Raw genomic sequence first — 12,336 nt, 5'->3', positions numbered from 1 at the left:
GATGGATTACTTTCGATTTTCCAGCTTGAGGATATTTTGTTTCACAAGTTAGAGCTCATGTGACTGCATGTTTTGAGTTTACAGCAATAGCTTTAAAATACAACACTTGGAATAAGCTCCAGACCCTTAAACTGATAAAGTGGTTTCAATAATAACTTAAGGAATACACCCAGACCTGTCAATGAAACCATTTTGATAGGCAACTGTTAATCAAACGTTACCCCCCGAAAAAGATGGTTCCACCTGAAAGACTTCTAATTGGTTTCCCCTTTCTCTTATTTGGATGTGAGTTTTTGCACACTGAGCCAAAACCGGGTGTCCAAATATATACGGACCTAACTGAACTGAGTATCAGTAGCACTTATAACATGCTATGTTAGCATGTCAATGTTATTATAGCTATAGTTGTAAGTTATAGTTAGAAAACACCTAAAGCATGACAGCAAACATTCTGTCTTCTTTACGTTACATTGATAAATTCTCGAGTACATCATTTCTTAGGTAAATAAGTACAACCTAAGTTCAATTATCTTATTATCAAATTCTAGTGGTTTATGACTTAGGTTATATGAGTCCAATGATATATTAAAAAAATACAGTGTAAATGTGTGCACATAACATGTCTAGCAGTGTTTTTCCCAGTTTGTCTGTAACGTTTTAGAGCGTTAAGTAACCTCTGACAAAGACAAATCTCTGACATGAAGTGAAATGCTCAGTATGCCAAGTATTTCTTGAAGGAAACACATATCACAGGATCATGCTTTCTGAATGATTTGTGTTGACAGGTCTATAAAGGTACACCTGATTAGGTCCTTTGAAATTAAGTGTGGGAACTTGTGTATGCTTTGCTCGCAAAGCACAAACACACTTGATGTCTGTACATGTGCACATATCTATGTAATTCTTGCCAGTAATTACACCCACACAAAACCACCCATTTAAACCAAGCACTGAAAGTGCCAAAGGGGGATCTGGTAGTGACTTATCAAGCTTATTTGATTACAAGTAAACCGGGCAGAATTATCATTCACTACTGACGCAAGAAAAAAAAAACGACAACAACAACGAAAGAAAAACAAAACACTCAGCCTTGTTGGTGTGGGCAGGATAAAATGACTCATAAAAATACCACAGCTAAGTACACACACCTCTGTATAAAATACTCACTTTCAGGGGGGGAAATGCATAGTTACAACAAATAGCAAAGAATTTATTTTAAAATACTGCAGTTGGTCTAAGCATTAAATGGTTTAGGACCAAAATAAATTTTAGATTTCAGATCATCAAGTAAAGCGTCGTCATCAAAGATAAGCTGCTTTAGCTTTTATGCACCTTAGGTGGAATCATCTTCAGAAAAGCTGCAGGTTTGCTAAAACTCTTGTCTTGTAAATCACATCATAAAACTTATCTCTTTGGCATTTGGTTAATTTCTCACTGTACTGAATCTTGTCTTGTGACATTTTATTGTTTTATTATATGCCTTCTATCTTCGTTTTTATTGCATCTTCCTTGTTATCATATGCCTGACCTGCGTTTTAGTTTTAGATCTGTTTTAAGTTTCTTTTTTATTATTATTATTACATGTGTTATCTAAGCTCTTTGAATGGCTCTCATTTGAAAAGTGCTATGTAAATTAAGTTGTGATGAAATTGAAATGATGTAAATGAATGTATTATAATGTGACAGCTGCAGTTTAAGTAGCAACCATCAAATAATCGACTTCATTCAATACACATCACCCAAGGTGTCATGAGATCAGAGTGTTGTAGGATTGTTATGATATTCTATCTCAGCGGGACTGTTTAATTTCTCCAGTGAAAACTGGGTTACACACAGCTAACAGACTGCAAAACAGTGGCCTGATCTATATGAAAAATGCTGTGTTCAGCTAAATTCCCTACAGGATTTTAATGTAAATGTTTTGATCCATAAACCTAACTGTAATGTGGTCACAGAAACAATCGCTGACCGTAGAAGTTCACAATGCGAACGTCATAGTTAGTGTGAAACCTTCTGTGGCCCCTTTACTTCATCATTTAAGACAAATGTAGTAGTGCGCTTGTAATCCAGGTGTTACGATAAGATCTTGGAGGCGGGATTTCAGCAAAGAAGGAAACACTTGAGCGTGTAGATAGAGTATGAGGTGAGTGCATTTTGCAAGATTTGTCTGTTTATTAAAACAAGCTGTTAATGCGTTTACAGATACAGCAGTAGCCTACAGATCAGGTTAAGAAACTCACGTTGAGAGGTGCAACCAAATACGTCCCTACGTACTTAAGTCCGGACTTTTCTTATTGGATGTCTGCATAAATTCACATTTGCACACAACAGCTCGGCGTTTAAAGTCATAAAAGTTTCATTTTGGTGTACATGCCACTTGCTTGACACGATGTGCACAATATACGACAGATAGTCTTGCAACTGCGTATGTTTCATGGGTTTAAAACCGTTGCAGAGGTTAAAACTGCCTGACCAACTGTTTAAACTCCAGTTTACAATAAATCCCACAGTTTGAAAGCTGAAACCAGAGAATGCGACGAATGAGCCTTTTTAATGTTTCTGTAGCTCTTACACAGCTAGTTATTTCAGTCAGGTTAAACTGTCTGTCACTGTAAATCTTCTACTCAGGTCTGCCCCGCTGGCATCTCTTCTTCTCTCCCTGCTCCTGGTAGCAGGAAGTGATGTCAAAGGGGAGGTTGTTGACAAAAAGCCAAACTTTGTTCTGGTGATGGTGGATGACCTCGGAATTGGTGACATAGGCTGCTATGGTAACGATACCATAAGGTCAGTGTTGCATGTTAAGCTTTCAGTTTGCTTCCATTCTAATTTCTGAAATCATTATGGACAACTTCCCCATCCAGCCTTTTTTTTTTTTTATCATATCTGATGCATTGCCATCGATCATGCCACAGCACACACATGTGCCTATATTCCTTTACATATTCACTACACTCTTCCCTGTAGGACTCCTAACATAGACAGGCTTGCCTCTGAGGGGGTGAAGCTGACCCAGCACATTGCAGCAGCTCCTCTCTGCACCCCGAGCCGGGCTGCTTTTATGACGGGCCGTTATACACTGCGCTCAGGTAACAAACTGACTCACTGCTTACCCAGTCACCGCCAAATAGTCACATCCATAGTTAACTTGTGACGTTTTGCTCACTATCTAAATATCAAATTTTCCATGATTGTATTATGATTCTTCATTTCATTTTAGCTTGTTTGTATTTGTGCGCTGACTAGGAATGGTCAGCACAGGCCGTGTCCAGGTGTTACTGTTCCTTGGAGGTTCAGGGGGTCTACCGCCCAGTGAGACAACCTTTGCTAAGAGGCTGCAGCAACAAGGATACGCCACTGGGCTAGTCGGTGAGATGTGATCAGCTTTGCTGAATGGCACTCAAGTCCTCTCTCGTAAAAAAAAGATCAAGTTCGCTCTGTCTTTTCTTGACTTTCCTTGTTTTTTCTGCTTTTGTGTGCTGTGGCATGATGAGAAAATCTTGTATATCGAGGTAATCGAGAGCATCATTAGCACATGTACATTTTTATGCAACAAGTGGCAGCAGATAAAACAGTATGGCTCTGCGTGAGGCATATGAGGTATTCTGTAGGTGAGCCAGACAAAGGTGATTTTGATTCTTCATTCTCCGTATATCTCTCTCTTGTTTTGGCTCTTTGTGTATCTGCAGGTAAATGGCACTTGGGTGTGAACTGTGAATACAGAGGGGATCACTGTCATCACCCAAACCAACATGGCTTTAGCTACTTCTATGGCCTGCCATTCACCCTGTTCAATGATTGTGTGCCTGGAGAGGGCAGTGATATCCTGGTAGATCTCCGGCACACTCTCCAGAATCTTACCTTATTACTTGGAGTTGGACTCATCACATTGGTATGTGTTAGCTCGTCTTTTTTTCCTTTTTTTTTTTTTTTAATAAATATTCTCCATAGAAATTATCCCAACATGGCATAATTGGAAAATACACACACTGTAGAGCTGGGCAGCCTGAAAAAAAGTAGAAATACACACATCAACAAAACAAAGAGATATGTTTTTGTTGCCAAACAATAAAGAGGAAATTGGAAAACAAAGAAATGTCGTGCCATTCAGCCCGAAGCAAAACGACTGATGCGTAATCGCTGAAACATGTGCCATAAGGGTTTGAAAGAAGATTGAGAACAGAAGCGGCAGTTGTGAAACTCGCAGTCACGCTAGCTGGGAACTTTTCTTAAGAGAAAGCACAATTGTGAAACTGAAATTTAGTGAGGACTTGGCAAGCAACGGTACCAGTGAGACAAATGGGAACCAGCTGTGCCACAGGTAGCACAAACCAGAGAAAGTTGAAAATTTTTGTGCTAATTAGAAAAATATGAGAACAATAGAAAGAACCGCAGCCAATTAGAGTTCTCTCCAGGGACACTGTTTTCAGGTCCAAACATAAAAACCGTGCAGCACTGCATAGGTGAACAAAGAGCATAGTGTATTTCTTGGTTGACTCAGTGGATTTGAATAACTGCTTTAGTTTGTGGTGTCATCTGGTGGCTTTATTATGTAATAGCACATGAATCTAACTTTGAGGTGTCAGTATAACACAGGAGCAACAGCTGAGTCATAAATCACATTATAACAAATATATCAATTATGACACTGTGTGTGACGGAGGATATTCTCTCTAAATGTGTTAAGGCATCCATCCTGTGTGTATTCTCAGGTGTGTGTCCGTGTGTGCGGCCTTCTTGAAGTCAGCCTGTGGCTCCTGGTACCACTTTCCTTCCTCAGCGTCCTGGCAGCGGCTGTGTGGTATGTTCCCTTTGGGTTCATTCCGACCTGGAACTGCATCATCATGAGGAACCAAGAGGTGATCGAGCAGCCTATGACGGTGGAGACGCTGCCCCAGAGATTGCTGGGAGAAGCGCAACATTTTATAAAGAGGTAAAAATGTAGAAGCAAAACAATTTGTGCTTGTTTCTTTTTCTCAGTTCTCACAAACTTAGAAAGCTCTCCCAAACTCCTCAGGGCGGTTCCATGTCTGCCATCAAATGTTCAAAAATAGTTTTTTATCACAAAATCAAGTGTACCCCTGTGATGGACTGGCGACCTGTCCTTGGTTTATCCTGCCTCTTGGGCTCTGGGCTCTGGGCTCTGGGCTCTGGGCTACAGCCCCCTGCAAGCCCAAACTGGATGAAGCAGGTACAGAAAATGGATGGATAGATGGAAGTGTCCACAGCAACACAGTTAGCTGTATATGACAGCACTTGAACAAAAGAGACAGTGGTTTAAACCTCTCAGTTGAAAAGCCAGCATCTTAGTGAGCATCACAGTGGCAATTTATGCATTGCAGCTGATAGTAAGTGTGTCATCAGCTTATTGGTTATAGATCCAAGCATTGGACTAATTAAAATGTCAACCTTTCATGCTGTAAAATAAGTCTGTAGCACAGCTAATGAGTGTTCAGAAAATTGCATTAAATAGTAGAGTGAAAATAAAAGTAAGGCACAAAAACAACACTAAGCAGTTTCCTGATACTATCGAAAAACAAATTATTGCATTAGTCTGACCAAAATAAGAATTTTAAAATGCATGGAAACACGTTAGTCCGACAGAAATCCAGCTTCTCAAAACAGGACTAACACACCCAGATAATGTCTTTGGGATCAAGTCACTCCTGCATATACTCTCTGAGCTAGACTCAAATGTCAGCTTGAGGTTGCCTTAAGCATTTCCAGACTGACGCTCTGCTCTAATAAAATCCAGATTTTATAGCCACAGCGTCATCTGGCAAAATCCCCATACAAGTAACTTAAAGGCAAGATTGAGCATTGAATTCAACTACATTTACATAACTGACATGCGTGATGTGTGATATTATTTACAAGATGTTCAGGTTTATTATCTCCTCTGGTTATCTCTTCCTCACGGGATGCAGTGTATTTCATCTCCTTCTTCTGTCACCAAACACTGTAGATTTAATTTACAGCGCATGGGTTGCAGAGGCAGTTTTGTTCAACAGTAAGTGCTGTTACTGTAATAGAAGTAATGCAACGAGGGTCGAGTTTATGGACCTCAGTAAAGCGGATGTTATCTCTGAAAGTGTTGTTCCCACAAGGTCAAAAGTTATCTGGCTTGTGTCCACCCCTGAAGTCACCTGCAGCTTGTTGAGCATGCAGTCAGCCAGACATGCACATGAAACCACACCTATGTATTGTACAAAAGAAAATAACATCTCCGTGGAGCGCCGCTTCTTTTTTCTCTCATGTCCGACCGAGGGGAGTAAAATGATTGTATTTTCAGTTGCTTTTTCCTCAACTTACAGTGTTACATAACTCTGACATACCTTTAAATCTATCAGTTCTTCATTTGAGTTATTCTCTCTATGTTTTGATTTTTGAAAACTATTTAACATATTTCACTTTAAGTGTCTCAGATGTTGTAATGTAGCTGAAAGCCGTAATAAATACAGTTCAAGCAGACACGGAGCATTTAAACCATTTCCTGTTTTTTGCCCTTGAACCATTGAACTTTTGCCACAAGCATCAATGGCTATATTGTCAGCAAGTAGAATTCAGACACCAGATACAAACCCAACTCTTTGTATCTCCAAAGAAGGTGACTTAGTAACTGCATGACTGAGGAAACGTGGCTTTCCTCACACTCTTTACATATTTAGGCAATGTGTAGATTCTTTAAAATTTTGAATTAATTAGAAATGAATATTATTTTGTAATATACCACATCCACTTTAGCTAGTCATTTCTAATTTGACAATTGACTGAGCTGTAGACTTCGATCATACAAACCGATTGTCATACAGATCCATGCAGCCCATTACGAGATCTAAAGACATTGTAATGACTTGATGAACAAATGTTACCCGTATGTTACCTTTTGAGCTCCAAATTGCAGACAAAACACATTTTATGTCTGGCAGCACAGACAGAGCCACACAAGCAAACAAAGTCATGTCCAATTTGTGACCCACATTGTGGGTTATATTTAAAAAGACAGACAGGAATAATGAGGGAATATCTCTCTCATTTTCTCCTCTTTAGGAATGCTGATAATCCATTCCTCCTTTTCTTTTCTCTGGCTCACATTCACACACCGCTGTTCAAAACACCAGCCTTTGCTGGCAAGAGTCGCCATGGTCGCTATGGTGACAATCTGGAGGAAATGGACTGGATCATTGGTGAGTGAGGGGTGTAAAGCAGATATGGTAATATGTGCATGCATTTACATGGTCGGCGGCCCAATCCGGCGTGTCATTCCAGATTTATTTTCCTGCTGCAAATTCTGGCCCAACGTACGAAAGTTAAATAAACTGCGATTCTAATTGTTTCCGTTGTTTGTGGAGTGAGATTTTATATCATGTTTTCTGGCCAACCTGCCTTGCTTTCTAGGTAAAGTGACAGAGACAGTGGATTCTCTCGGTCTAGCCAACAACACCCTTGTGTATTTCACATCAGACCATGGCGGACACCTGGAGGATGCTGATTCACTAACTGGCCAGAAAGGGGGATGGAACAGTATATATAAAGGTAAACAATATGTTAAGATGTTTTATTTACAGAGACTTTCACAAATATTTGTTGTGATTTCTCACATTGTCTTACCTGCAGGTGGAAAGGCTATGGGGGGCTGGGAAGGGGGGATCAGGGTACCTGGAATTTTCCGCTGGCCTGGCAGACTGCCAGCAGGAGGAGTGGTGGCTGAGCCCACGAGCCTCATGGATCTGTACCCCACACTAAAATATTTAGCTAAGGACACACAACCAGACAGGTACAGAATTTCCTCTGTAGTCTTATTTTTTAAAAGGTTTCTGTAATTGTTGAATAGATGCATAGTTGCAAAAGATGGAAAGAAGATTCCACTAAAACTGACTTTCTGCTTATAAAATCACTCCCTCATTTACTAGTATAAAACAGACATGGTATTCCATACTGAGGGGTGAAACAAGATTTCATTTTCACCTTTGCATCATCACTCAGTCTTCATCTTTATAAAAAGTGGGTTGTAGCTCATCTGTTTGCCACTTTCTTCTTTTGTCCTGTCTTTCTTTGTTGCACTTCTCTCTCAGACATTTAGACGGCTATAACCTCATGCCACTGTTGGAGGGCAAAGCTGTTCGATCAGAGCACGAGTTCATGTTCCACTACTGTGGCATCTACCTGAATGCAGTACGCTGGCACCCACCTGGCAGTAAGTTCTCACAGATACATATGTTCGACCTTCCGGAGTTATGATCCGTTTACAGCAGAAAATGTAGCCTGTTCAGATGTGAGACATATGTCAACGCAGTCAGACTATCTTCATTCATTCATTAGACGATTAAAACAAGATAGAGCTTAAATTCACAACGTATTAGAAGACGGTTTAAAAGAGCTCATTTTAAAACCCTCTCTGAAAGTGTGCTACATTGATAGGAACTAGTATGCTGCCAAAACAATGTCACATGTTGATATTAATGTAGTGTTATTCTATTCTATTCAATTCAATTCAATTCAGTGTTTCTCTTCTTGCACTTCCAAAGCTTTATTGTGAAAAACAACTGCCATATGTGTATCTGTGTCAGAAATCTGTAGAAATGTTTGAACTGAGGAGTTTTACAAAGGAACAAGGTGTCCAGGCCCAGAGGCAACAATGATGCCCCGAGTCATGATGTACACGTGTTTGGAGTGATGTTTCAAAGTGCCTTGCATTCTTCCCATAACTTAGTTTCATGTGTCCACAAAGTAGTGATGGATTTTGGACAGCAGCAGGGTCTTCTGTAAAGTTCAACACTGTGGGCCTCATTGTGGGCCTTTTTTTTTTTTTTTTTTTTTTTTATTTACTGACAATGCAATGCACAGATATTTTTGGCCCAACATCTGTATCAGCCATTATTCATCTTGTTGGTTGCAATCAGCCTTTCGGGAAATGGATTAGCATCAGCTGATGGTAATGGCTGATATTCGTCTGGTGTTTTTTGGTTGTGTTGCATTGACTTTGCTGTTTAACTGAGAGGTTTTTATTTCTAATTGTTTAGTTGCCTGGTTCTTTCAGAGAATGACTGTTAGGATCTACAAAGAACATGTTTACAGCTTTTGCAGTAATGTTCTTGCATGGTTACCTAACGACTCTCCCAGAACAGGTTTTCACTCAACATTTCTCAGAGGTACCATTGCTGCATCCTGGGCTTCGTTTAGTGCCACAGGACTATTTTTATAAATATGAATAAATATAAATAGAACTCTCAGATTTTTTTTCTTGTATCCCACAGTGTTAAGATGTTGGTGTCAGACTGTTCTCCAGTGCTATGGAGATCCAACAGACTATGCTAGACTTCTCTCACTTGTAATTGAGATTGAATGTTGTGCATGTATTCACTTGTACGTGTTTCTACCCAGGTGACTCGATCTTCAAGGTTCACTATTTCACTCCCAACTTTTCCCCCCCGGGAGCCGGTGGATGCTATGACACTAAGGTTTGCTTGTGTCATGGAGAACATGTGACACACCACAACCCACCACTGCTGTATGACCTTTTCCGTGATCCTTCAGAGTCCCATCCACTGACTCTTGACACTGAGCCTCGATTTTCTGAAATCCTCGAGGAGACTGCCAAAGCTGTGGAAAGACATGAAAGTACCCTGACAAACAAACAGATGTCTGATGACACTCATTCCCAGGCCAACACAGATGCACACAGTATTCAAAACCAAATGACGTGGGAAAAGATTCTGTGGAGACCCTGGCTGCAGCCCTGCTGTGGTACTTTTCCGTTCTGTGGGTGCAAAGAGAATACAACACAGTTGTGGGAGACAAACCCCACCATGGCTTAGGATGGGTGAAAGGCTTGTAACAGAAATCTGCTCAATGGGAATAAACAAAACAGTTTTAGAATTTGGTTGGTGTGGATCAGGGTGCATTTCTGGGATTATTAGGATTTTAAAGCTCTGTTGTGAAAAGGTTTGGCTAGACTTTTAGATTAAAAACATTCCACCACAGCTGTTTGTGTAATTTAAACTCATATTGAACAGCAGTGTACAATACAAGTAACTGTAATGTAACTAAGAGAGAAATTGAAATATAGTATTATGGTTATGTATAATAGAAGAATTATTGAAAATGAAATCAGCCAGAAACTGATTAAATTAATTTAAGATTAAACGGTTTACCGACTGCTCAGTGACTTATTACACAAGGCATAAGGACACGTCAGACTCATTTTCAGTGAATTTAAGGAGTTTTGTTTTATCAGTCCACACACGATTTTCCACAGCAACAAAGCAAAAACAGGTTTTTGGAGTAATAAAGAAATATCACAATAACATAATTATTTAGATCCTTGATAGCTAAACTTGCCCCATCACCTTGCTGCAGCTTCACGTCCTGTTGAAAATAATACTTGAACCTTTCACACTTTCTTTTTAGACGTTTCTCTTCTTGGCAGAATCACTCGAGCTCAAACAGGTCGGATGGGGAGCATCTGTGGACAATTATTTTCAGATCTCTACCGTATTCAGATTCAGACTCAGGCTGAGTCACTCCAGGACTCTCACAGATTTTTCCCAAAGCCAGTCCTGTGGTTTATTGGTGGTATGCTTCATCCCATCCTGAGGTCTTGTGCAACCTTTCACTAAGGTGGGCTATGTAGTTTACTGCATCCATTTTCCCCCTATTCTTACTTGTTCCCAGTTCCCTTCACAGAAGATGTTTCCCTCAGAGCGATGCTGTCATCACCATGTTTGACTGTAGGAATGATAATAAAGAAGTCAGGCTCAGCGGCTAGTTTACTTTCACATGCTGTTAGGAATAGAGACCAAATGCTTTAATTTTTGTTTCATCAGATCAGGTGGTTTGTTTAATCCGAGGATTTTGTTTCTCAGAGTCTCAGAGAAGCCACCGGCTGCTAATAGCAGAACTGTAAAATGGCTTAATCATGAATACTTTTTGTTAAAAAAAATTTTCTCAGCAATCCACCTTAGAAAATAGCATCATACATAAAAATACAATCAAGGTTTGTGGCATTGACTTAAATCTTTACAGCGTGGAAATCCAGGAAAACTGCTTTACCTATAACATTAGCAAACAAGTATAAATTAAAGCAGGCGCTTATCTAGTCTTATTTCTAATCTAGCAGTTTGTATGTTTTAAGTCCGTTTGTGTCAGAGAAAAATCCATCGCTGAAGAAGGCTGTGAGATAGGTGAGTGCAGCCGTTTTTTTTTTTATATCAAACTTTAAACTGCAGTGTTTTGCAGTGGCAATGCAATCATTGTTAGAGGAAGAATAAATCATTCTAGAGCTTGTCATTCACTTCATGTGATCACAGGGGGATCACAAAAACATTTCACGTCTCACACCTTTCAAGTGTAAGAAGCCACCGGCTGCACAAGTTCTGCGGACAGTGTAACAAGTCAATGCAGCTGAGTGAGACTCAAATTTAGCATCTGTTGTTTTTGTTCATCACTCAATGAATGAAGGATCTGTTCTGCAGGTGCTCTCATCTATAATAGTCTACAGTGCTTGGCATTAGTTAACCATGGTAAGAATAGCTGAGCACTGAAGTAAAATCTCTCAAGAAGGCAGTTAAGGCTTTACACCATTAGGGGGCAAAGTCAGACTGTGATTAGAACGATGGATTGTTCTGCTGTGAGTGTTTGAGAGAGGACAGAAAAGGTGAAAATGTAATGCTATATTCTTATCACTGTGGGCCGTTGTGCTGTGTAATAATAATTATAATCATATCATTTCTAGTAGTATGCACATTGTAAAGCAAAACAGGTGAACAAATTCAAAAACATAATATGAAGGACAACACGTTTAGATATTGTCGTGCCATATTGCAATGCTTTTTGGTCTTTTTTATATTTTGACTTTGTCCTCATGTTCTTTATTTTTACTTCAGTCCTGTTCCATGTTCCATGCTATCCTCCTTTTCTCTCCCTAATTATCTTCAGAAATCCTTCCCTTCCCTTCCTTTTCAACTGTGTAATTTTGGTGACAAACTGATACTTTTGGTCTTCCCTTTTCACTTCCACCCCTTCAGGAAGCCACAGCACTGCACTGCCGAATTAAACCAGTGCTGAGTGGAGGGTTGACCCATTTTAACACGCTGTGGCTCCACATATCTTTGATAATAAAACACTTTTAAAAACTGTGAACTCCTCCATCATCGATGTTATCATTCATCATCATCAACACTGTCTCCCTTCAGCAATGGCTGGCTGTCAAAACATCAAAGTTAGCATCATCAGCAGCCTATAATTGCTCTAATTCCTCTGTTTCTTCTTCCTCCATCTACCCAAACTGCTCTCTGCATCTCCTCCTACTCCATATCCTCCCTTTCTCTTCCTCCTCAC

At 39.9% G+C, this 12,336-nt stretch overlaps 1 protein-coding gene across 1 annotated transcript; it reads left to right on the top strand.

The window, feature by feature from the left end:
- The first annotated feature begins 2,078 nt into the window (after positions 1-2,078).
- Positions 2,079-10,155, top strand: arsh (arylsulfatase H). Its single transcript, XM_075479814.1, has 11 exons — positions 2,079-2,143; positions 2,629-2,784; positions 2,965-3,086; positions 3,244-3,366; positions 3,687-3,889; positions 4,710-4,930; positions 7,048-7,184; positions 7,396-7,533; positions 7,615-7,774; positions 8,073-8,194; positions 9,382-10,155. The coding sequence occupies exons 1-11, from the start codon at positions 2,139-2,141 to the stop codon at positions 9,813-9,815; spliced, it is 1,821 nt and encodes a 606-aa protein (XP_075335929.1). The 5' UTR covers positions 2,079-2,138; the 3' UTR covers positions 9,816-10,155.
- Positions 10,156-12,336: the final 2,181 nt, after the last annotated feature.

This window comes from Odontesthes bonariensis, chromosome 12 (genome assembly GCF_027942865.1).
Source record: "Odontesthes bonariensis isolate fOdoBon6 chromosome 12, fOdoBon6.hap1, whole genome shotgun sequence".
Classification (NCBI taxonomy): domain Eukaryota; kingdom Metazoa; phylum Chordata; class Actinopteri; order Atheriniformes; family Atherinopsidae; genus Odontesthes; species Odontesthes bonariensis.
The sequence above is the reverse complement of the archived record's forward strand: the minus strand, read 5'-3'. Positions and strand labels throughout refer to the sequence as shown.

Coding starts and splice junctions, on each gene's coding strand:
- arsh (XM_075479814.1), top strand. Junction 3,367..3,686: donor ATACGCCACTGGGCTAGTCG/GTGAGATGTGAT, acceptor GTGTATCTGCAG/GTAAATGGCACTTGGGTGTG. Junction 7,185..7,395: donor GGAAATGGACTGGATCATTG/GTGAGTGAGGGG, acceptor CTTGCTTTCTAG/GTAAAGTGACAGAGACAGTG.